The sequence below is a fragment of the Aspergillus mulundensis genome (assembly GCF_003369625.1).
Source record: "Aspergillus mulundensis strain DSM 5745 chromosome Unknown scaffold_22, whole genome shotgun sequence".
NCBI lineage: Eukaryota > Fungi > Ascomycota > Eurotiomycetes > Eurotiales > Aspergillaceae > Aspergillus > Aspergillus mulundensis.
The window spans coordinates 24,454-49,058 of NW_020797910.1; the positions used below are offsets into that span (position 1 = coordinate 24,454).

The window sequence follows — 24,605 nt, forward strand, 5'->3', positions numbered from 1 at the left end:
TTCGAGATTCCTGGGAATGCAGTTGAGGGTGTCGTACAGTAGGTAGGTACCTGACAAGGGAAAGACAACCCAGTGACAACCGAGTTTTCCTTCAACTCCCATAGTGATCATGATCCTGATCAGGCGAGATGGTGCTGCCATAGTTTAGCGATTCTCCTGGGCATATTCAGAAGCCTAAAGGTATTTTTCGCATACCATGCATGGACAAAAGAAGCACGTGGACCATCCATGCAGGTGCCTGGGGAACAGGGTACTTTGAATTCGCGAGTTGTAACAAATGCATGTAAAGACAGTAGCCCGGGGTAGCGTCAAAATTATACAAAGTGCAGGTGGCTGTTTATTATGCTCCAAATGCGAGCACCATGGTCCAGCAGTCCGATATTGATAAACTTAAAGTTTATTGATGTTGATGTTGGCGTGCCTAACACCGACAACGCAAGTATTGCAGGGCACAGTCTAGGAGGTCTATCATATGCACCGATCACATATGTCAGTGGCCGGGTCAAGTCCATCGACATTCCGAATGTATGTTGACTCACGAGTGGCGAGGAATGGAACGAAAGCCACGAACCCCATCTCTCCAGATTTTCATAGTAACGCTAAGTCATCATAAAACCTAAGCTTCCCAACATCGAACAAATAATGACGCAGCGGAAAACTCAACCAGATCATGCTGCTGAACAATGGACGGCAAGCCACCCGGCATGCCGAACGCCGCGCGAGCTTGCCTGACATGACCCACAGGGGGGAATCGGGGCCCGCCAATCGGGGCCGATGCCAGCAGGCCAGGTGAGTCGTTCCTACCGGGTTGTGGGGACATGCTGTCATACTCTGCAAACTTAATCCGGCTTTGACGTTGATGGGCAAGACGAATCTTGGTGCCGCTGACGCTAGGATGGGTGAGGAAGGTGCGAACTTGACCTTTCTCTCAGATTCAGTCGGGCGGCGGGCCGCAACCCCGGCCTGGCCCTTACATTTCTGGCTCTCGAGGTCTGTAGGCAGTATGATCGGGAATCCTCCGTCCATACAAACTTCACCCATGGCAGCTAGATATCGGCTGGCCTCGCCACACCAGCAATGATGAAGTCACCCAGATCATAGTTCGTCCTGCGCGTAGAGTAGCGGGAAGTCTTATCCCGTGGGAATCGCCTGCATTGCCAGGGGATTGAGATTTTACCTGGGGCTCGACTGGTGACCTGACGGTGATGTAATGGCAGGCGAGGCTCCACCAACAGAACCACAACCCAAGGAACGAGACAGGCCTGGGATAAAAACCAGACTGCCCCAGGGAAGGTCGCTTTGTGTTGAATTCATTGATTTGAGTGCGAGCGTACTTACCACACCAATGTCGCGGCAAAACACCTCCTCGTCTGGCGATGGAGACAACCACAACAACACTTCACGCCCACCCTTCCGTGTCTTACACGGCCACGGCCAGAGTGAAGCCCAAGGACAGGGCAACGGCGACAACCGCTTCTCAGACCACAGCTCCGACCGCACCCTCAGCCAGAACACGTGCGCCACACAGACCGACTCGTACATGGCCAACGGCCTCGATCAGGGCACCAACACCAAAACCAACACGCAGACACAGAATAGCGCTCAACGCACGCAAACCTCGAACTCGACGTACGTCTCGCCCGAGTACCGCGAGCAGAACCCGCAGTACGGACAGAAGGAAGATAAACCCGTGTGGAGTCTCACGCAGCCGCTACCGCATGTCGTAAGGAACAGAGGGGGGAAGAAGGAGAAGGACGACCAGGGACAGTCCCAGGATGGAAAAGACAAAGACATGGAGAAGCAAAACACGCAGCAGAGCCAGCCCCCCGACGGCGGGACCCCATCCGGCACGTACGTCTCGCCCGACTACTACGAGCACAACCCGCACTACGGGGAGAAGAAAGACGAGCCCACCTGGAGTCTCGCCCAGCCCCTCCCCCACGTCGTGCGCAGCGGAACGCGAGAGAAAAACGACAATGACAACAGCCCCTCCGGCCAATCCACCCCGACCTGCAGCTGCAGCGCCATAAACCGCCTGACAAGCCGCAAGTCCAGCAAAAGCAAAAGCCAAAACAAGAACGAAAACAAAAACAACCGCGGAAAGCAAGTCGGCGACGAAAACGCCATGAACGTCAACGCCCCCGGCAGCCGCGAGCCCGCCTCCGCCGAACCCCCCGCCGCCCGACCAGCAGACAACGCAGACGAACAGGGCCGGCGCGAAGCCCGCCAGCGCACCAAAGACAACCGCGAGTTCTTCAACCGCTGGGGCAAGGCGCGGCACTATATTCGTCAGGAACTGGCCGAGTGGCTGGGGATGACGATCGCCATGACACTCGGTCTCTGCGCGGGACTGTCGACGTATACATCCGCCAGCGAAGCAGGCTCCTTCGGCTCCCTAGCACCAGCCTGGGGCTTCGGGTTCATGATCGCAATCTACATCTCCGGAGGAATCTCCGGAGGACACATGAACCCGGCCATTAGTATCTCCATGTGGGTATGGCGCGGGTTCCCGGCGCGCCGGTGCGCAACATACACAGCCGCGCAGGTCCTCGGCGCCATCACCGCCAGCGGGATCGCATACGCGCTGTACCACGACGCAATCGTGCAACTGGCGGCCTCCAACGGCGTCCCGCAGGTCCTGACCGACGCAAAGCAAGCCATGGTCGTGACGCCAAAGTCCTTCGTGCACCCGGTCGCCGCGTTCTTCGTTGAATTCGTCGGCTCGGCTATCCTCATCGGTGCGATCATGGCGCTGGGCGATGATAGCAATGCGCCGCCTGGCGCGGGAATGCAGGCGTTTATCATCGGCATCCTCGTCACGGTGCTCATCCTGGCATTGGGGTTCACAACGGGCGGGTGTTTCAACCCCGCCCGGGACTTCGGCGCGCGCGTTGTTGTTGCTATGGCTGGCTGGGGCGGCACGTTATTCTCCGAGTACCATGTCTGGTGGATTTGGGGGCCTTGGGTTGCGGATATTGCGGGCGGGCTGTTCGGGGGCCTGATGTATGATCTGATTATCTTTACGGGCGGGGAGAGTCCGGTGAATTATCCGCCTCGACGGCGGAGGAGGGCGTTTCTGATGAAGAGTCGGAATACGAGGGCGCGGATGGGCATGGGGAGGAGGAAGATCCCGGATTTGGAGAGGGCGGTTAAGGAGAATGAATAAGTCTTGTTTTTTGTGGCTGGGATTGGATGGAAAAGTGCTGGGTTACGGTATCTGATTAAGGTTATGTTGGCATTGCGGATATGAGTACACGGTCATAGCGCGGTGTTATATTTTTCTTTCCTTCTCTTGTTTCAAGGACTGCATTATGTTTTGTTGTGTTTTGTTTTGCCTCGTTATATACCCTGGGATGTTATACACGTGCTATCTCAGTTTGATTATACATATTGTCTCATGGTCCGCCTGGATGTGCCATTGTAGGCTTGGACCCGAGGACGGGGTGAAGGACTTGTAGATGTGCTGTAACAAAACGCCGCAGCGTTGTAAGTGACGGGCGAACGCAGTAGGGTAAGCAGAGTAGACTGTAGGTAGAAAAGCCCTAACGCTCGACATATGGTACGCTTAGCCTGACCTGTGCAAGGGACAAGCACCACCTATACAGAAAAGTGTGTACTGTAGTTATACTCGAAATGCTAAGCCGGGCTGCTGATGAGTAGGGAAGTATGGGATTTAACCTGGAGACATTATCCTTTTCCGGTACCTATGGTAGTCCCAGCCCCCGGCCCCGACCCCGACCCCGAGCTGGTAAAGCGGCCCAAAATGCCCACTATAGCTGCGTCCCCTTCATAACCCTAATGTCGAACAAGCCTTGGGATATCCTGAGGGACGCATAGGTCTGGAGAAACGCATAATCAGCGCTTCATCGGTTGAACGTGCTTGGGTACAATGGTGTCGTTATTCTGATTCGACCAGTGTGCATCGCCTTCATGGCAACTTGGTATTTGCAGTTTTCCTGGGCAGCCCGGGTATCCAATGATTCAAATAGTTCTTGTCGAGACAAGTCAAAGAGACAACCTTACTAGAGGAACGCCTAGGTATATGGGATGGATCGGCGCACTCGTCACTGCCCAGGGCTCTCTTCATGGAACCTCCTTCACCTCGTAAAGTATAGACCAATCTAGCTTGTAAACAATAAGTTATTTATGCCCTTACTGCTTAATTAACCTTCCCACCCAGCACCCGCGCGATACAGCACACCCACCCTCTCCTAGCTATCAAAGAGCGCAGCTACGATCAACTAGAATAGATCTACATTGGGATCTTAAATCCACCAGGAACCTGTTTCTGAAAGACGCCCTCGGGGTCGTATCTCTCACTGACGGCCTTGAGCTTGGCAACGTTATCCGGGCCCCAGCTCTGGAGCACCTCCTGTGAGATGTCGGCGTAATTAAGGTAGATAAAGTCGAGCAGATGTCCAGTTCGCTTCAAGAGTGCGCGTTGCTCGTCCACAATGTCCGTGATGACGGACCGGACCAGCGAGTCGTCTGCCTTGTTTGCATAGGTGGCAGTCATGTCGACCATGACATCGTCGGTCTTTCCAGGCGTCAGGCCGAACATATTGACCCCGTTGGTAACGGGGTGAGGCTGGGTTAGAAACTCGACGAAAAGGCCTTCGACATTCGCCATCTTGCTCAAGCCGCTCTCCCAGACCTTGAAGAGTTCCATGTAGATAGTCGGGTCCGGGTTGTGGAACGAAAAGGTGAGTTGGAACGCGCTGGAGAAGCAGTTTAGATCGATCGGTGCAGCATAAAATGGCGCCTGGGATGGTTACGTACCGGTCCACATGAGATGGGATATCCGCTCCGAATTTGTCCACGACGTTGTCGACGGTGCTGAGCTCCGCCACGCCCCCCGAGTTCGGAATCGCGGTGAAGGCGTCGTAGACGGCCGGTTTCTCTACCTCCTTTGTGTACCACATGGCGTCATGCAGAAGCAGGTTACCGCCGATATAGTCAAGAAACACTCCCATCATGGCTGCGCTGTCGTGGTTTTCCGGCTTCATAAAGTCGCTAAAGGCTTCGGCGTGAGCCCGCAACGAGGAGTCTGTATAGTTATAGTGAAGATGGCTGTACCACATTCTGCCCTGCGGAATGGTCGCTACATCGAACCGAGTAATGATGCCGAAGTTGTTTGAGCCACCTTTCAGCGCAAGCCAGAGGTCAGGGTGGGAGCTTTGGTTGGCGTAGACGACTTGACCACTGGCGAGAACGACCTCGTAACCGTGGATGTTGTCACAGCTGAACCCGTGCTCGCGGGACGAAAACGTGATCCCTCCTGATGGAAAGTCAGCTATCGACATCATCATCATCCAGCATAGCTCGCAGGTGCGAGGACTGACCGCCAGAGGCGAACCCGCCAACTCCGATCCCGGGGATCCTGCCTCCCATCACCGTCAGCGCATGCGGCACGAGCTGCGGGTAAACATCGTCCCATACAGCGCCCCCTCCAATGCGGGCAGTCTTCTTATCTCCGCTCAACTCCAGCTCGTTCATGAGGCGCATGTCGACGGTGATGCCGCCCGCAATGTTTGCCGCGCCCGTCCACAACGTGTGTCCGCCACCCCGCACGGCGAACTTGGGCTTGCGTTGGTCCGAAGTCATTAACCCGACGAACTGGGATACTTCAGACGTAGTGGTAGGTCTAAAGATACAACCGGGACTCAGGGCGCGCTCCTGGTCGTCGTAGTAGGATGAGATGGACGAATTGTATGTTGCACTACCGGGGTAGGAGATGCGCCCTGGAATATTGGACTCGACGAGCCTGCATGGGTCATGTGCAACTAGAGCAGCCGCTGGCAGCGCTACAGCCAGGAAATGCAATATAGACCAATACATGGCAGCGGTGGACAGATGGAAGAGTTGATTGCCGTTTGCACAGGTGACCCGACCCCCAACCGTCGCGAGGGGTCTTCATATACATGTGCAGCTGCGCCCAAGACCTGTAGACAGGGCGCTGCTGTCAGATTGATCAAGGCGGTTCTCAACAAATCACACCAAATGCATGTCACAGCTAGCCGGAGAGTAAGCGCAAAAGTGCAAAACGCTTCTACAAGCAAAGCTTCTCGGTCGGGGCAGGGATTCTCGGGCTCCGACAAGTTAGGACCATTGGATCCGGGGCGGTTGTTCTGGATTGGATCCGATGGAGATCTCCAGAGTGCATTACCTATTCTAGGCCAGCCCCGTGGGATTGTCCTTGATGTATCCACCGTACTGAAAGTACGGACTCCGAGTCTCCGATATGCCCGATGCCGATGCTGGTGCCGATGACAAGACCAATAGGAATCGCACACCTTTTGTACTAGCAGGGTGCAGGGCTTGGGCACACAGGAACAAAGAAAGGTGCGGCGATCATTGGGGCCAGAATATGAATACCTCCCCTGCCCCTGCGTTCACAGGCGTTTGTCCGTTGACTATTCACACTCTCACACTCCAACACTCACTCCAGACACTGCAACCAAGCCACGCACACAATGGCAGCAACCCCGCCCTCGTATACCAAGCTCACCCACTGTGCCACCTACCCCGCCATCAATCCCACCCAGCCTGGCCTTTCCACCGCGGGCAAGGTTGTCCTAATTACCGGCGCATCTGGTGGGATCGGCCAGGCCACAGCCTCCTCTTTTGCTGCATCGGGTCCCCGAGCTCTTATTCTCCTCGGACGACGCACCGACGCCCTGGCGCAAGTAGCCAGTGTTATCCGCGCCAGTTTCACAAATCGGGAGCTGACAGTTCAGACCCACGAGGCTGAACTGTGCGATCCTTCCAGTGTCCGCAGTGCCATGGACAAGGTGGCTGCAGAGTTTGGCGGCATTGACATCCTTGTTCATTGTGCCGGCGCCCTCGCGCCGGTTGTGTCCCTTCTGCAGGCTGATCCGGCCACCTTTCTGGATGGCTACAAGACTACCGTGGTCGGCACACTGGTGGCGGCACAGGCGGTTGTTCTAGCAAACAAAACAGGGACAGCCAGCGCCACCGAGGACAAGCCGGTCACCTTTATCAACCTTACCACGGCCGGTATCTTGTTCCCCCCGTTCCCAGGCATGGGCGCCTACGTGAGCAGCAAGATGGCCGCGGTTAAACTCTTGCAGGCCTTTGCCGCCGAGAACCCGCAAGTACGTCTTCACAATGTGCATCCGGGAATGCTTGAAACAGCCATGTCGGCCAAGCTGGCGGAGACAATCCGATTGCCATATGCCTACGACGATAGTAAGTCGTGCTCCTATAGCAACGCTGCTGTCCCTTGAGTTGTATCAAAGTAACTAACAAATCGTCCTTTCTTTCTTTCCCTCTGCAGTCTCTCTTCCTGCCGATTTCCTGGTTTGGATCGCCTCCCCGGAAGCCGAGTTTCTTACAAACAAGCTTGTCTTCTCTGCCTGGGACGTGGATGAGCTCAAGGGTCGCAAGCGGGAAATTGTCGGTGGCCCGCCAGGAACTGGAGAGCTTTGGATTGGCTTCCAAGGATTCCCCCGATTTATGGCGGGTCAGCCTCTGCCAGGCACCCAGTAGGTACCGTAGCTGGGATTGGGTGCCTAGGAAGGAAGAGGACGCCGCCACTCAAGGCTGAAGACACGGTCCACGCGCGTTTTGACTGAACATGTTACGAACTTGGCTTAGAACTCAGCCAGGGATCGCCGATATTCTACTCTGGGGGAATACCTGAGACGTACACGTGTATCTATTATCTCTCTGTTCTTCAACCAAGTCCGCGAGTTTAATCGCTCACCTAGTCTACATCTACTGAGTTCTCTTCACTATGGGCCCACATCTTCTGACCAGCCGTAGATCCAGCCACGGAATAAGTACATGATTGACTCCCGCGGTGAAGTGCTGGCATTTGGACATTATAGTGAGGAGAGATTAAAGAGTAATGATTCTCGTCTTCTAACTCCAACGGGGTCTTCAAGGTCTATTATATACTGTCCTGGATCGAGACCCGGAATTCACTTCCTTGCTATGCACTATGTATGATCGCTCGATAACCTTAGATACAACAAGACCCAAAAAGCCAATCGAAGCCAACCTCAGACCAACCTCAAAACACCAGCCGTCTTGCCACTCCATGTGTGACAGTTTGCAACCTGCACCGAAGCATCGCCGCCACCGGCCCAACAACCCAGGCTGTGTGCGTCCAGCGCGCCCCCAGCGCTTCCGTCGTATCCTGGCAGTACTTTTCCGTGAACTGAAACACCAGCTTGGCAACCTTGGATAAATCCCCAACCTGACTCTGGCCGTCGTTGGCAAAGCTGCGTGGGGATTGGGGTGACTGCGGTCGCGACCACACGGGTGTATCTTGTTGACACGAGCCGAGCCCATGGCTGATGGGCATGCCATCGGCCCCTATAGACGACGCGTTGCTCACTGGGCCCTCGTCATCAAGGCCAGCAGAGCCATGCACCATGTCCATCAGCGAAATGCACCCTGACGCTACCAGAAGCGCCACCTCCACCTGCTCTGAACAGGGACACACGAGGATGGTCAGCAATCGCTGGCACGCCTCTGTAGCCGTCAAGCCGCCGCCGCTGTCCGTACATGTGGGAGCAGTCGCCGGCGCGCGCCGCCCCTTGCTCATTTCCAGCTGCTGAACAATCGACAGAGCAACCTTGGTGCAGTCGGTCTCGGCGGCATCCGAGGCAAGCCTCGTGGTCATCGTCTTGTTACCCGGCGACGACCAGGTTCCAGTATCTTGTGTATGTGGCTGGCAATTCCGGTGATGGCTTATCGTATGTGTGTTGGAAAGCCAGCCATTGTCGCAGCTCTCCGCGGTGTTGGTCCGGCCGTGGAATCTAGTAGGTTCCGCGAAGACGCCGTTGCTACTATTTGCCCCTGGCGCCGCAGAACGTAGCCGGAGGCTCTGATTCTGGCTCTGGCCCTCACTCTGGCCCAGGCTCTGACTCTCGCTTTCGCTCCTCGGTCGTCCGCCCCGACGAGCTGGGCTGTACCTGCACGGGCGGTTTAGGGTTGCGCAACGGGTGCACGTCGGCTTTTGCTTGTCGCATCGCAGCTTGGACGCGGAACAGCCATCACAGGAGTCCTTCAGCTTTCGTGCTAGTGTCCGTATCTTCTGGCGTTCCATCTAGCTCGAGCGATATTTTGTTGCTAATGTGTGACCGCACTGTCCAGGCCCGCTATATCAAGCCAGTTCCGGGAATCTTATGGCAGTTTTCCGACAGGGTCCTCGATCGAACGCTCTCAAACAGACAGGGCGTAACAATGCACTGTGCCTAGATTCCAGAGTAACTGGGCAAGTCGCTGGGGCATATCGGATCAAGGACCTACGTATGTATGCCCCTGGTTTCACGAGCGCCGGGAGACCCGTCAGCCCCCACGGGACGCCCTGTCAGCCCCAAAAGTGCCTGGCGTCCGATCTGATTTGAAATACCACGCTTTAGCGCCTGCATGGTGCATGGTGCAATCAGTGAACACTTCTTGCATGCATGACTCCGCCCCCTCAACCCAGTTGGCGGGGGCCAAAGCAATGTCTCTGTTTCCCGCGGAAGATCGGACGAGGTGACGTTTCCACCTGTTAATACCGTGTGGAGGGATTCCGGCTGGCGTGGATGAGCGCCAGGGCAACAAGCAGCACGCGCCGGAAAGCATTACCGCTGTCTTGGGTGCTCACATATTTTATAGCAGGATGCTTACAGCGGGGATGTTCCCACGCCCAGCATGGTTTGCATGATGGACAATGCTTGACGTAACCTCGTGTTCATGGCGTACTGCAATGCATGCGAGCGAGCGGATTGCACATAGAGCCGCCACGGGGCTAGCCTTTATTGGCTACGAAATAGAGGACAATGTTCCAATGCATCCAGGAGGGCGACGGGGCAGCAATGTGGCTGGTCGGCTGGCAGATCACTAGAGCAACAGCCCTGATCTATCACAGCGGGGATGGCCGCAACTTAATCTAGAGACGGCGCCCAGCCCTTTAAGCGCTCATTCCACATGCATTCGATGCATGGCTGTCACCCGAGTAGCGAATGGGCGCTGCAGATCCTATCTGCTGTTTGTTGCCTCTACTTAGCGCCGGGATTGATCGCGTACCGTAACGCGTTGGCGCCAGCCTCGTGGAGGGGGGGCAATTGGTATACCAAGCCAGTGCCCCTGTTGCTGGGCCTATACTGATCACTGGACCCCAACTAGTGTCTAGAGAGGCGGCATCCTTAAACTTCAATCCAAAACCTCACTTGGTCCCAAGTTGCCGCAGGGGCGTGCTATGGACCTCGTATGACCGGGTCGGCGCGCTAAAGCAATAGTCAACCAGGAGAGAGTTGAACACGAGGTTGGACGATTGTATCTGTACGGCGAACCGGAGTAGTTTCACATGTCCAGCCCGCTATAGATACAACAACAGATCGTTTGGTTTTCAGCCCCAGCCCGTATATAGTAACTCGCCTAAAGTCCATGACAAGGAAAAGGATCTAGGGTATCCCTGCTCTGGTCACTCTATAAATACACATCAATCACACGCATAGCGAGCTATGACCTAGAGAGGAATGTTGGCCTGGACTAATACAGTGTGACAAACATCTGGCGAGAATCCAACCAGACAATTTGCTGTGCACTGTGCAGATAGTTCAAAGATGGATGGATGGATCGCTGCCATGCTAGAGTCTGAACTCGGACAGTTTAAATATGACCCCATGGATTACTGTAATACAATCACAGATCAACCATCTCTCCACCCCAAGGTCAAGGCCATACCCAGCCACAATACCGAGTGCAAGCCTACCGCCGAAGCACCCCTCACGCGATGCAAGCGACAGCTGAAACAGAAGTTCAATATGCAGGAGATCTTCCTCCACCAGATTCTTTTCTGGACGCCGCAAGCCCTCTCCTATCGGTTCACGACCTCCTAGGGATCCCGCAGCTTCATAGTAACCCCTTTGACTTTCACAATCTAGAGAGCGGAGAACCGTCGTTCAAGTGGCAAACGGATACCTCGTGCACAGACAATCTACTTGACAACTCGGCTCCGAGCGTGATCACGGCAGATTCGAGCGTCTCACCAATCCCCCAAGCCGAACTCGTTTGTCCCCGAGATGATCACCAACTCCAAAACTCACAGGGGTGCTGCATCCGTCTGGCCACTGAGGTCCTCAGCTCCATGCATACAGGCGCTAACTCCTGCATTATGCGAATGGGCACAAGTGAGGGAGGTGGTCGGCAGCCTCAACTGCCGCTTGCAGCGGACGCTATATTGGCGATGAACCAGTCCGCCCTGCGGGCGGTCCAATCCATGCTGAATTGTTCGTGCCACAAAAGCCCGCAGGTGCTTCTGCTTATCACAGTCATCTGTTCTGGAATTACATCTTGGCATTGGCACGTTGTCGATATCTACAGTCGCAGTCACAGTCCGCGCCGGAGCTCGACCATGGAAAGTACCGTTTCATCCACCGACGAGGGCAGCAGAGCCGACGCTCAAAGGCCAGATTTCTTTATAGGCAATCACCGGTTGGGCGAGGAGGTGCAGACGGTCCTCATCCGTCACGTCGTTCTGGGAATGCTTCGGGAACTCCAGGTTGTCGTTGGAGATATTGCTGGCCACAAAGGACAATCCGCAGCCGGGGCAGTCAACGAGCCGAGAACCGACACGGCGCTGAGTGGTGTGCGGACCAGAATCATAGCATTTCTCAAAAAGCAGTTACAGGGGCTGACTTCTACACTGGACCTGCCAGGCACTGAGTTGGGGACATCGGGGCCGCCCATCTCAGACAAGTGATGTGTACGGGAAAAGCGCCGGCGCCGAACCTATGAATCAACGTGGCGTCGACTAGGAAATATAGCCTGTTTGGGATAACTGTAACCTCACAGAATCGGCTTCTTCAACCGTTTTGATCTTCTTTCCCCTTTCTATCCCCCTTGCTGTTTCAATCCCCTCTCCATTTTGCTCCTCTTTTCTGTTTCGACCCTCGTTCCTCCTGTTCGATCCTCTTGCCGTTTTGATGCTCCTTGATGTTTGTTCCTCGTCGTTTACAAGATTGAAGCCTAATGAATGAGACAAAATAGATGCTTGAATAACCAGATGGCTGGATTAGAAGCGTAGGTCTCGGAGGCAGAGCCGTGATGAGCTAAACTACACATGAATCTTGCCATAGTACGCCATGCCCAGGGCTTCCCGGGAGACCTTGCGTGGTAGAGCTATTGAGGACAGTCGCCTTTTTACTCGGCGCAAACATAGTAGGGTTTCGCTAAGCACACAATAAAGGTGTATAGGCCTTTACTCTCCCGCTACATACATCATCCACGTTTTTACATTCGCTGGTGGGCCTAACGTGTCCATGGCTATGTCACCTATTCAAAACGCCTTTGACTTTGGGCGAGTCTTTTCACCTGCTCAGCCACGTCACCAACTCCTGCACAGTGGGATATTCCAGGAAAATGGACGCCTGAACATCAATCCCTAGTTCTGCGCGTATCTTGGCCGACAGCGCCAGCGACATCAAAGAGTCCACACCTAAATCAGCAAATGCAGCCTGGCCGGTCAAATCCTCCAGATCCAACCCTGTTTCGTCCGAAATTAGCGCAAGGCACGCGGCCGCCTGCGGACTATGGCTTTGAATTGCATCTTGTCTACGCTCTACATGTCGGGGTTGCTGTGTGGCTGCCGCCACCGGTGCTGAAGATTGCGTCTTCTGCGAGATGTCAATGCCACGGACCTGGGATTGGCTTTGCAAGGTGGCTAGTTCAACGACGGACGCCGTCAACCTCTCGGGCTTTGGGAAATCAGCGGCCGGGGGTGCAGGGGGCTCTGTTCGACAGTACTCGCTACTGCCTTTCCCTTTGGCTGAAAGATTCTCAGCAGGTTGGCTTCGCTTCCTGTTAGCCTGAATCCGCGGGAACATGACCGGCAGCAGAGCGCGGGGAACAGCTTTGAACTTGATGCCTGCGCATATCCCGACGAGAGTCTGCCCGCGGTGCAGATAGATGTCCCCCACATATGCACCGGGCTCTCCGCTGGTTGGGAGCATCCGGACAAAGCTGCGGTATGTGGCATCAGGGCCAGGCTCCAGACGCTCCAGCAGCCGCAAATGGCGCCATCCCGGCGTGATGTAGAAGAAGTCGCGAGCCGATCCAGCGGTGTTGCCGTCGCCCTGAACACCAAAAGCGTTCATGACGAAACCGGCCAGCTGGAACGCACTGTCAATCCAGTGGGGGGGCGTGTGCCAGGTGCCATGCCGGTCATTGTCGAGGACGATGTCGGCTGTTGCTTCCAGGGTGTCCTCGCAGAGTGCGACGCGCTGCATCCCGCGGTATCGCGCGCCGTAGTCAACTACGTTTGCGAAGATCTGGTACGCGATGCTCTGGGAAAAGTGGCTTACACTGTTGGTGCCGCCTGCAGCCATCTCCCAGAGCGAGTTGGCTCGCGCAGCAACCAGATGTGAAGCCATGTGCCAGTGTTCTTGCCAGTCCTGGACCTCTTCATAGCAGACCGTTGCTGTGGCAAACGCCTTGTCGGTATTACGAGTTCCGTCCTTGTTTGCTGCGTATAGACGTATTGCTGTTTGGTTTCGCGACAGATCGCAGACCCCCTCGATTTGGATGAATTGTTCGGGGGTCGATGCTCGGGAAGCCCCTGGGTGCAGCACCTGGGCTTCGAAAACTTTCATGTCTTTCACATCCATATGCAATTCCTTGCCGTCTGGTACCATTTTTTTGTACAGATACTCCCCAACCGTCAGGGCGATATCTGCCCAAATGCTCTGCATGTGCGAAAGCGCAGTTAGCAACTCAATCAATATAGGAGACTGGAAAGCACGAGGCTTGGGATGGCATACTCCAGTCACAACACTTCTCCCATTCAGCTGATGTCCATCGGCTGCCCCCCGCATGTCGGGGTGGTGCAGGTCGGAGAGCGCCTTGATCTGCCCTATGCACTCACTGTATTCTTCGGAGATGATTTGTTGCACCGAGGAGGTGTGGAAATGATTAACGACGGCTGGACTGTTATTCCTTCTGGTCTGTCCCGCATGAGCCTTGTCGAGTGTCCACGAGCCGTCGTATGGAATCCAGTAATTCTTACAGTTCCATTGATACGAATCCAGGTGAAGCAAGCGAGCTGGACTCTCCCTGAGATCATAATACTCATTCCACGCAACGGGGAGACCCAGACAGTGTAGTGCCGCAAGGCTCGCTGTGAATGTGGAGAGCGTCTCGTCACCACGGCGGTGTGAGGCAAAGGTTTGTGTTGCCTCTTGGCCATAATGATTGCTCGTGAAGGAGGTACAAACCGGGTGAGGACCGATATCGATCCAGGCAGTCTTGTCATCAACCACGCCCTCTGACCTAGCGGCGTCGAGGGCAGTGACAAAATCCACAGGCTCGCGTGTTGCACGAGCCAAATACCTTCCATCGATAACGTCCTTTCCCAAAACGCACTCTCCAAGGAGGGGAGAGATGACGGGGATCTGGGGGATCTTGAATGTAACGTGCTGAGCGGCATTCTCAAAGTCCTCTAGGATGGGCGACATTTGTCTGCTGTGGAACGCGAAGGGCATATCAAGGAGGACGCATTTCAGTCCTGCACCATGCAGCATGTCGCGGAGAGAGGCCATGTCATCTCGCAGCCCGGTGACCACAACATCGGTCAGCCCGTTTACACAGGCGACTTCATAACAACACTCGCTCTCGCGCGCTCGGCACAATTCCTCTATACGATCGACCGAGGCACCCCGAACAGACAACATGGCATGACTCCCAGGCTCGCAGGCAGCCAACATGAGCGAGGCTCGCTTCCCCACCAGGAAGAGAGCGTCTGCCACAGACAGGACGCCAGCCGAGACCAACGCAGCATATTCTCCGAGGCTGTGGCCAATCACTACGCTGGGCTTGATCCCAAGCAGCTCCCAATACTGCGCCAAGGCAATCTCGATCACCACCAGGGCGAGCTGAGTGACCAGTGGACTCTCGACTGTCGGTGGCGTAGGGATTGTAGCTGCACTTGTGCCACTATCATGGCTTGCCTGGATACTTGGGCTAGATTCCCGTTGCGGATGTCCGGCGGACGCGAGCCTCGAATTGTCCCCGGCAACGGTGTCTAGGACCGCCGGGAAACCCAGGCGCCGAACGATGCGATCGAGCTGAACGACCTGGTCGCGGAACAAGGGGGCTCGTTCGAACAGCCGCGCCGCAGCGCCGTGATACAGGCAGCCTTGGCCGGAGAACGCAAAGACCACAGTCTTCTTCGTGCCTGTTGCCACATGTCTTGCATGTGCATCGACATCGTCAGCGGCCGCCTGCAGGAATCTGCGCAGCTGTGCAGTGCTCGACACAGCGGTGGCAATGCGGATATGGTGGTGGATTCGACGAGCACTTGTTGTGTAGGCAATGTCTCGGAGTTCCGTCTCTTGACGAGTATCCAGGTAGCCTAGCAAAGCCCTGACATTGGCCCGAAGTGAGGCTTTGCTCTTGGCTGAGATGCATACCACTTCGCTGCTCGCCGCAGGCTGTCGCGAATGCTTCTTGTCTGGATCAATGGGTTGGACTGGGGCATCTTCAAGCAGTAACGTTGTGTTGCCGCCGTGGGCACCGAAGCTGTTCACAACGGAATAACGCTTCTTGAAAGCCGTCGTCCGAAGCCAAGGGCGGTTCTCGGACGCTATACCGGCGTTGCGGTTGGCAAGGTTTTGGGCCACGACGGGGTTCATGGTCGTTTTGATGCCGATGTGACGGGGAATCATATTGTGGCGGTACATCAACAGAACCTTGACGAGTGAGGCAATACCTGCTGCGGCTTCGCCGTGACCAATGTTGGACTTGACTCCGCCCAGATGGAGGCGTTTATCTGGGTGCAAGCGGCGGCCTTGAGGTGCGAAGAAGTCAAGCACAGACTCGGATTCAACAGCGTCCCCGACCTAGAGACAGGAAGATGCAAGTGTCAGTGGCCGGGGGGACATTAACGGAAATTCATTCGATTCACCCACCTGGGTTCCTGTGCCGTGAAGCTCGACGAAACTAACGTCCAGAGGGTTAACCCCCGCCTTGTTCATCACCTGGCGATAATTCTCCATTTGGGCCGCGGCATGTGGTTGGGTAATGGAGATACTCTCTGCTGAATGGTTTGTTGCACCAGCTATGATGGACGCCAGAATAACGTCGTTATCAGCCAGGGCATCATCGAGTCGTTTGATCACGACAGAGCCCACCCCGTCCGCACGGCAGTAGCCGTCGGCATCAATATCCCAAACTTTACACTGCCCGGTCTTGGACAGGAAGTGGCCCTTGCTAAGCATGCAGTAGATGTCCGGGTTTGTCTAGATATGATTCTCGCATTAGTACTGGACACGATCCAAACGGGCACGGTTCAGACTGAGGGAGAGCTACAATGATGTTCAAGCCTCCGGCAACGACAGTATCGGCCTCACCAGCCCACAGCGCTGAGCAAGCTGCCTGGACTGCAGCCAATCCGCTGGAGCATGCGGTGTCAAGGTTGAAACTGGGCCCTTGGAAATCAAAGAAGTAATTGACACGGCCGTTACCGAATCCTCTTTCCGTCCCAGGAATGCCGTACGTACCAATCTTCTGGCTTGCGTTGACCTCGCGATAGTCGTCGCTAGCCTGGCCGTAATACGTTCCAACCCGGGATACGTGAGAGGATGGCGTGCGGTTGGGAACGAAGCCGGCCATCTCGAGCGCCTCGTACGCTGTAACAAGTGCGAGACGCTGCATTGGGTCTGTCTGCTCGGCCTATTGTGGGGGTTTGGGGGTTAGCGTGTTAAGCGTCTACAAGATCAGCTGGGGGGTTTGGTCGTGATTTTACCTCGCGTGGGGACATGTTGAAGAATCCCGCGTCAAAATTGCCTGGGTTGTCTATGAAGTTGCCAAAGCGGGTTCCGACTGTATTCTCCTTTTCCCCGCTGCCATCATAGTGAGCATCCAGATCAAAACGGTCGGGCGGGACCGTAGTGTGAGTATCAATCCCGTTCACGAGCAGCTCCCAGAATCGCTCAGGGGTATCTGCACCCCCCGGCATACGGCACGACATGCCAACAACAGCTAGCTTTGCGGTCTGCGGTGGACTCGGGCTATCCTGAAGTTGGTCGAATGCGTCGCCCACAGCCCAGTCACCCAGACACTGACGTTTTGCACCGCTGGCTGAGAGCTTGTTGGTGATGGCGGCGATGATGGTGTCTGACATAGGGGATGCGCCGTAATGCAATATCTGACATGATGGCGGCCCATTCAGTTGGGTCACCACTCCCTGTGCGACTTTGTCGAAACACAGCGGCTTGGTTAAGGCCTCGGTGCAGATGGCTTCTATCAAGCGGTATGCATCTGAGCACACATATGGTGAGCCTGTGAATGGCGATATTAATGGCACCTGCAGGGCACGGGTGCCCCATCTCCACCAGACCTCTGCTGTGGCAATGATGGCGCGCACATCGTCACTGTCGTACACATTTGGAGCATGGCAGAGACCCCCTGAGATAGGCAACGGCGAGTGCCTTGAAGAACGAAGTACCTCGGACTGGCGGAAGAGTTGCTTCAGGCGGCTGGGGGGGCCTGTCACTCCAACCGAGTTCTTATCAACGTGACTGATACTAACCCCAGTCAGTGGCCTGGCAGTTGTCGCACTCCCTCCTGAATCTGTCAAGCCATTGAAATTGACCAATTCTCCCTGAATGGTGTCTGCTGGCAGTCCTGTCACGACAGTAGCCCAGCTAATCGACGTAGCTTGCTCCGTCGCGGTGGTCTCAAGTGTCCAGGAAACGCGCTGTACATGAACGCAAAATGCAAAAGCGGTGCGTAGGCTTTCAGCTCCATATGAGACGAGGTCTGCCAGGGACTCCGCAACAGCCACTGCCGCTGCTGAGAATAGGCCGACGCTGATTCCTACTAAACATTTCGGACGGCGGTATGAGAGATCATGTGTCTCATGGTGTCTGTATGACTCGGATACGGCACTTTAGCTCCAATTCAAGCCATACGCCAGCATCCAGAAGCATTGGCTGTCATTGGGAACAACAAGACATTATGACTCACCCAATCAGCATGGCTATCTCATAGATGCAGAGGAAAGCGCCGTCCCAAGCACCACTTAGGGAGCCGCTCTTGAAGTCATCCCAGTGAGAGGCGAGTGTAACAACATCGTGAAATGGCGGGACAGAGTCTCGCAATGACCGCGGTAGTTTCTGGACCTCCGTTCTAAGGACCAGGGCACAGTTCTGCAGAAACCGAGCAAGGTGCGGATAGCGAGGTAACATGGCATATCTATGCAGTCTTCGTATCACGTCTTGGACATCGCCGCTGGGAAGCTCGTTACTGAATAGAATAAACCCGTCAGGTATATCGGCGTTCAAATTGACATTCGCAGGGCCGGGACTTGGTGACGGGGGGTGGGATTCACAAGGAGTCATAATGATGTTTTCACTTCGTGTGTTAATCTCGCAGGTCTCTCAACGCAGACAAAGCCTAGAAAGTAATCTTGTACCAAGGAGACTATTAACTTGAGCCAGTTGGAGATTCAAGTTGTTCGGCTAGTATCGTCAGAGGGCGATCGAACGACCTGTAAGATGCGAATGCCATACAACCGAGAAACTTGGTATGACTATAAATGGTCACAGGGGACTCTATCCTAACCGGATACAACTGCTACTGTCTTGGACTCCTACTAATTCCCCGATTTCCAGCCTCAATTGCCTCATGCGTGACTTGGGGCGGGCATGGTAAGCAGGCCTCGGAACTCCTTGCAGGGCGTCAGCGTATGTCGGAATCCGACTCGGTGGATTACCTATGCGACGCAGGCATTGGGGCGTCCTTCAGACTAAACGAATAGGCAGCCTTTGTTCGAAGGAGAAAGCCTTGTGCCGCCCCATCGACTTCTTATCGCCATTCTCCGACCAACGGAGCGGCCTCCCAACACCCTGTCATCAATCACTTTCCGGCCGCGGGGCTGCGACAGGGCAAATTTGCGTGTATTGAGCAAAATACTAAACTTGGAACTATAGTTCGGGACTACAGGAACGGGGAAAGGGACCCAGAATCAAAAAAGCAGGAAGAGGTATATATTTCCCCATCACTCTCGCGGCTGTATCCATGCATCAGGAGATCACTAATTTATACAGCAAGGAGGGGAATTTCTTTTTGCTTTCTCAAAGCGTCTGGGCCTTTGCGAACCAATATCTAGTATTATCTAAACCAACTCTTGAACCAACCTTGCCTCGCTCCAGCAACATGTACAAAACTTGGTTCAACAGAGGTCCGACAGCGGAGTCGAACGCTGCGCTATCTTTGAAGGCTTCTCCGTAGATGAGGCAGCCTATGTCAGCTGTCGATAGGCCCTGCACTGTGTCTTTGTCCAACCCACTGCCACCTTCATCATCATCACTATTACCAGAGTCGCTGACACTCCTGTCACTGCTCGCGCTGCTCTTATTGTGGAATGAAGAAGACGAATAAGCATGCTGGGCCAGCACACCGTGTATCCTCCTCTCCCTGGATACTCTCTGCGCGATGTATTTTGCAATTGTCCGGGGCAGGTTAAATATCAGGTCTCCGTGGCCCGGATAGCCGCGGGCGCAGTTGAGGCTTGCCATCAGGCGGAGGCTGGCCGTGTAGGCTTCCAAATCCTCAGCTACACTGTAGCCATGGCCTAGCACGTTGTCGCCGGTGAATAGTGCGTGCTCTTCTTGCATCAAGAAGCACATGTGGTCCACGGTATGTCCGGGTGTCAGGACTGCCTCTAGAGTCGCACCAAGTGTTTGGAAGATCTGGCCGTTGACAATCGCCCGCTGGCCCTGCTCGGGCCTGTGCTTGTACACTGCTATCTTGGGATCATGGGCTAGGAGATCGGCTACCCCGCCGGTATGGTCCTTGTGCCAGTGCGTGAGAAGGACATGGGAGATGGAGATGCCGTGGTCTTCGAGATATCTGGTCACGCTCCGTGCCCATTCCGGAGCCCCCTATTGGTAATTGGTTAATGAGGAAGTGGTATGAGATGGACAAAATAGATATAGACCTAGCTACAACGTCATGAACCGCAAATGGGATATAGATTGTTGGCAAGACCGATGCGCAGTGACGGGTCCTCAATTGGGTCAAATAGTCAAATAGTCAGGATCAAAGTCTTACCTCTCCAGTGTCGATGATTATCCGGGTGCTCCCAGTACCAACAAGGTACGTGTTGGAGCCCTGCAGCTGCATGCTTCCGGGGTTGTATCCAAGAAAGCGCACAACGCAGTCGGACAAGCCATCGTCGATTTCTCGGAGCACAGGCAGCTTGCTTCGCTGTGTCTCGAGATAGCCAGCCCAGAAGGGCGACGAGTAAAATCCTCCAGCCATAGTAAGAGCAATTGAAGGTATCGATATGGCAGTTGTGGAGAAAATCGAAGATCTCACGGCGAGAGGAAATCTGCTTGACTTGGAAGACTACCATGGGATTGTTCCCCACAATGGGCGCAGGCTGAGATGCAGGTGGGCTGTTTACGCCTCGAGACTGTCCGCGGCTGATCGGGAGCAATAGTGCGTGAGTCAACAAAACTCCCCGAGAGGAATTCCGGGGTCCGAACACCTGCAGGCGGACCGCGATGCCCGATAAGTAATGCGTCGGACGTCGGAGGCAGGAATGCCCCAGAGTGCTGGCTGTGAGTCTATTTATGCCCTTCACCTCATTGCAGAAACAGTACATCGACTGCTGTCGGCTGATTCTGGCTGCAGGTGGGGTTCCACGTTTGTCAATTCCAACACATAGACACCAGCATAAACGAGAGTCGATTGACAAGTTGAGGATGATCAACGTCCCGGGAAGGTGCACCGTGCTGGTCGTCGGTGGAGGGCCAGCTGGCTCGTATGCTGCCTCGGCTCTTGCGAGGGAAGGAATCGACGTCGTCCTCCTGGAGGCAGAAAGGTTCCCTAGGTAAGTTGTTCAAGGATGTTGAGACCAATGGACGACTTCAGTCTTTCCTTACACTTGGATCAGATACCATATCGGTGAAAGCATGCTTCCGTCCATGCGACACTTTCTCAAGTTCATTGACGCCTACGACAAGTGGGATGCCCATGGCTTCAATATCAAGGTGAGAAACCAGAGCCCGTAACCCTTTTACCGCAAAGAGAGCTACGGTGGTAGGCTGGGGGCATTGCTTGCTGACACTCAGCGCAGAAGGGAGGTGCCTTCCGTCTCAACTGGTCCAGGCCTGAAACCTGCAAGTCTCCTTTACCAACACCCATGGCGGAGAACACTACTAACAGTATACTCGTCTTTCAGATACGGATTTCGTCGCGGCTTCGGGACCGGGGGGCTACGCCTGGAATGTGATAAGATCCGAGGCAGACGAGCTGCTGTTCAAGCATGCCGCCGAATGTGGCGTCAAGGCATTTGACGAAACGAAGGTGGCATCCATTGAGTTTTCCTCGCCGGACCACGGGTCTGGAAATGTGAGTCCCTTGGGCCGTCCGGTATCGGCTACTTGGACTCGCAAGGATGGGACTTCTGGAACCATTTCGATGGATTATATCGTGGATGCGTCCGGTAGAACCGGCCTTATCAGCACCAGGTACCTCAAGGATCGGTCCTACAACAAGGGATTGAGGAATGTGGCCAGTTGGGGTTACTGGAGGGGTGGTGGTGTCCATGGTGTTGGCACACACAAAGAGGGTGCTCCGTATTTCGAGGCACTCAAAGGTACAAGCTCACCTAGCCCTGACTTCCGTCATACCATCTGAAAGGAGACGATGCTAACTGGGGTTTTCTGGGCTGAACAGATGCTAGTGGATGGGCATGGTTTATCCCTCTGCACGACGGCACCCACTCTGTAGGTGTTGTGCAGAACCAAGAGATGGCTACTGAGAAGAAGCGGAAAATGGCCGAACCTTCCTCCAAGGGCTTCTACCTGGAGTCGCTGAAATTTGTTCCCGGCATCGAAGAACTGCTTTCACAAGCCCAGCTCATCTCGGAGGTCAAGTCAGCCTCGGACTGGTCATACAGCGCCTCAACCTATGCCTTCCCTGGAGTGCGCATTGCTGGCGACGCTGGATCCTTCATCGACCCCTTCTTCTCTTCTGGGGTTCACCTAGCACTTTCGGGAGGCTTGTCGGCAGCAACTACCATTGCCGCGGCCATTCGCGGTGACTGCGACGAGAATGTTGCGGCGTCGTGGCATGACAAGAAGACGTCTGAGAGCTATACACGCTTTCTTTTGGTCGTATCCAGTGCACTGAAGCAGATCAGGTCTCAAGACGAACCCGTGATCAGTGATTTTGCTGAAGATAGCTTCGAAAGAGCCTTTGATTTGTTCAGACCCAGTATGTCCATTTACATGTTGTCTTTCAACGATGAAGGCTGCCTGATGATTCTAACTGCATGCAATCTAGTTATTCAGGGGCAAGCAGATGCTGACGCAAAGGGCAAGCTGACCCAAGCTGAAATCTCCAAGACGGTCGAGTTTTGCTTTAGGGCATTTGCGCATGTCTCGTTTGAGGAGAAAGAGGCCCTTGTGGATAAGCTCAAGTCGCTAGGCCACGATGGAGATGCTTATGATGAGAGCAACCGCAAGGCTCTCGATGAGCTCGAGAAGCAGCTGACACCGGAGGAGCAGGCAATCCTGAAAACGCTGAAGGGACGACGCATGGTGCGGCCCGAGGATTCGCTCAACATTGACAACTTCACTCTCGACTCCATCGACGGCCTCGCCCCGCGGTTGGAGAAGGGTAATCTCGGATTGTCCGCAGCGAAGAGAGCCGAGGTCAGATACACAACGCGGGATTCGCTTTCCTTCCTTAACGGCGAAGCGAGAGCAGCCAAGAAGATGACTCCAAACGGCCATCCCCAGACCAATGGAACTAACATGGGCAACGGCCATCGTGCAGTAGGCGAACACTGCAACGGCGATGGCAACGGCAACGTGGACGCGGTCTCTGTAAGGAGCTGCATGACAAGCCTCATCGCAGCCGAGAAAAGCTCTTCGCAGCCATCGGCCGACGAAGCCACGAGACACCGTTTGATCTCGTCACTGCAACAATCGGCCGAGGATCTTGAGACACCTTCTGACACAGTGCTGCGATATGTTAACGCGGTAAGTCAACAAAGTTCAAGATCCAACGGCCCTTGGGCTCCTCGCGCTATTCGTATTAATGAAGCTCGTGAAATAGGGTCGACAGACGGCGCTGGTTTGCATCGGCGCTGACCTTGGGATCTTCAAGTCCCTCACAGAGAGCGAAACACCCTTGTCGTGCAAACAGCTTGCGGAATCTACCATGGCAGATCCGCTGCTCGTCAGTCGCATCATGCGATACTTGGTCGCTAACCGTCTGGTCGGAGAGACAGGACCCGACCAGTACGTGGCCAGTAAGAAGACGTTGGTCTTCGGCGATCCGTGTATTGAGCAGGCCATGCGGTTTGTCCACGCCGTCAGCAACCGTGCTTTCCAAGCCCTGCCTGAATTCCTGAAGGAGACGGGATATCAGAACAAACCCCAGCGTAGTGCCTTCCAAAAGGGCCTTGGCACGGAGCTTGAGCTCTATCCCTGGCTCAAGCAGGATCCGGATATGTTGAAGAGCTTCCAGGCCGCCATGCGGCTTAGTAAAGACACTAACGGCCTAAGTGTGATGCCTTTCCACAGCGCTGTGAGCAGTGGGCGTCACAGTGTCATCTTCGTGGACATTGGTGGCAATATTGGGCATCAGGCTGCCGAAGTGCTGTCCCAGCACCCAGAGCTAGCCGGCCAAATCGTGGTTCAGGACCTTGGAGAAGTCATAAAAAGTGCTCCAGTTATGAAAGGGATCCAGTGGATGGAGCACAGCTTTTTCGATATCCAGCCTGTGAAGGGTGAGTCTCTTGAGAGATACATTAAACAAGATTCCGTTTTACTAAGACCTTTTCTTGCAGGGGCAAAGTATTACTATCTGCGAGCTATTCTGCACAACTGGGATGACGACCATGCTGTGCAGATACTTGCCAATATTGTGCCTGCTATGTCGGCGGAATCGCTGGTGGCGATTGATGAAGTGGTGGTGCCGGACAAGGATGCTCACTGCTGGCCTGCCGGACTCGACCTCCAGATGTATACGATTTTCGGGACCATGGAGCGGACGGCATTGCAGTGGGATTCAATTCTGGACAGAGCAGGGCTGCGTGTGGTGGCAGTCAAGAGGTATGCACCTGTCATGCAAAGCTCGGTCATTTTTGCAGCTGCCAAGTAGGCAGGGAGATCAGTTGACTGCATAGTACGTAGTTACTGGGATTGTTCACAATTGGGCTTGGAGTATTTCAATTTAGCATTACCAAGTTGACATACAATACACTACCTACCTATCTTGCAGTTTATTCAAGCTGATATTTGGCACTCCAGCTCCGGCCAACCATTTAGGCGTCATAGAAGATTCCACTTGTCAGAAGTGCCTACTGCTGGGATAGAGGACAAATCATAGAAGGGTTGGGTAGAATTCATTTGCTTTCAAATGCACAGGTGGAGAAGGGCAGGGCGATGCTGTGCTGGCTACACCTAGGTACCATGTCTACCTACCAAGGAGCGGATGCCACCTAGAGGTTGGGCTATACTTTACTACTTAGGAAGAGTATATATGCTCTGATCCGTGTTTGATAACCTGCGTTTAGAGTAATGTGCAGTGGCGCATACTGAACAGAAATAAGTGATTACGAGTACTAT

General features: G+C 54.6%; 8 protein-coding genes across 8 annotated transcripts; 4 read left to right on the top strand and 4 right to left on the bottom strand.

Moving 5' to 3' along the window:
- Window positions 1-1,345: 1,345 nt before the first annotated feature.
- DSM5745_11224 (putative aquaglyceroporin) lies at window positions 1,346-3,166 on the top strand (the record flags this gene model as incomplete). Its single annotated transcript, XM_026753240.1, has 1 exon — window positions 1,346-3,166. The coding sequence occupies one exon, from the start codon at window positions 1,346-1,348 to the stop codon at window positions 3,164-3,166; it is 1,821 nt and encodes a 606-aa protein (XP_026598159.1).
- Window positions 3,167-4,252: 1,086 nt separating this feature from the next.
- DSM5745_11225 (FAD-binding oxidoreductase) lies at window positions 4,253-5,838 on the bottom strand (the record flags this gene model as incomplete). Its single annotated transcript, XM_026753241.1, has 3 exons — window positions 4,253-4,718; window positions 4,780-5,278; window positions 5,343-5,838. The coding sequence occupies 3 exons, from the start codon at window positions 5,836-5,838 to the stop codon at window positions 4,253-4,255; spliced, it is 1,461 nt and encodes a 486-aa protein (XP_026598160.1).
- A 635-nt stretch (window positions 5,839-6,473) lies between these two features.
- Window positions 6,474-7,509, top strand: DSM5745_11226 (SDR family NAD(P)-dependent oxidoreductase; the record flags this gene model as incomplete). The annotated part of the gene is made up of 2 exons (XM_026753242.1): window positions 6,474-7,209; window positions 7,298-7,509. The coding sequence occupies 2 exons, from the start codon at window positions 6,474-6,476 to the stop codon at window positions 7,507-7,509; spliced, it is 948 nt and encodes a 315-aa protein (XP_026598161.1).
- Window positions 7,510-8,035: 526 nt separating this feature from the next.
- Window positions 8,036-9,076, bottom strand: DSM5745_11227 (Zn(II)2Cys6 transcription factor domain-containing protein; the record flags this gene model as incomplete). The annotated part of the gene is made up of 1 exon (XM_026753243.1): window positions 8,036-9,076. One exon carries the CDS (start codon window positions 9,074-9,076, stop codon window positions 8,036-8,038), a length of 1,041 nt encoding a protein of 346 aa, XP_026598162.1.
- Window positions 9,077-10,753: 1,677 nt separating this feature from the next.
- On the top strand, window positions 10,754-11,722 carry DSM5745_11228 (uncharacterized protein; the record flags this gene model as incomplete). The annotated part of the gene is made up of 1 exon (XM_026753244.1): window positions 10,754-11,722. The coding sequence occupies one exon, from the start codon at window positions 10,754-10,756 to the stop codon at window positions 11,720-11,722; it is 969 nt and encodes a 322-aa protein (XP_026598163.1).
- A 607-nt stretch (window positions 11,723-12,329) lies between these two features.
- DSM5745_11229 (type I polyketide synthase) lies at window positions 12,330-18,356 on the bottom strand (the record flags this gene model as incomplete). Its single annotated transcript, XM_026753245.1, has 6 exons — window positions 12,330-13,703; window positions 13,779-15,854; window positions 15,924-16,253; window positions 16,324-16,686; window positions 16,760-17,882; window positions 17,983-18,356. The coding sequence occupies 6 exons, from the start codon at window positions 18,354-18,356 to the stop codon at window positions 12,330-12,332; spliced, it is 5,640 nt and encodes a 1,879-aa protein (XP_026598164.1).
- A 735-nt stretch (window positions 18,357-19,091) lies between these two features.
- DSM5745_11230 (Metallo-beta-lactamase protein) lies at window positions 19,092-20,280 on the bottom strand (the record flags this gene model as incomplete). The annotated part of the gene is made up of 2 exons (XM_026753246.1): window positions 19,092-19,901; window positions 20,071-20,280. The coding sequence occupies 2 exons, from the start codon at window positions 20,278-20,280 to the stop codon at window positions 19,092-19,094; spliced, it is 1,020 nt and encodes a 339-aa protein (XP_026598165.1).
- Window positions 20,281-20,726: 446 nt separating this feature from the next.
- On the top strand, window positions 20,727-24,138 carry DSM5745_11231 (uncharacterized protein; the record flags this gene model as incomplete). The annotated part of the gene is made up of 7 exons (XM_026753247.1): window positions 20,727-20,854; window positions 20,918-21,014; window positions 21,190-21,622; window positions 21,703-22,242; window positions 22,312-23,012; window positions 23,089-23,764; window positions 23,825-24,138. The coding sequence occupies 7 exons, from the start codon at window positions 20,727-20,729 to the stop codon at window positions 24,136-24,138; spliced, it is 2,889 nt and encodes a 962-aa protein (XP_026598166.1).
- Window positions 24,139-24,605: the final 467 nt, after the last annotated feature.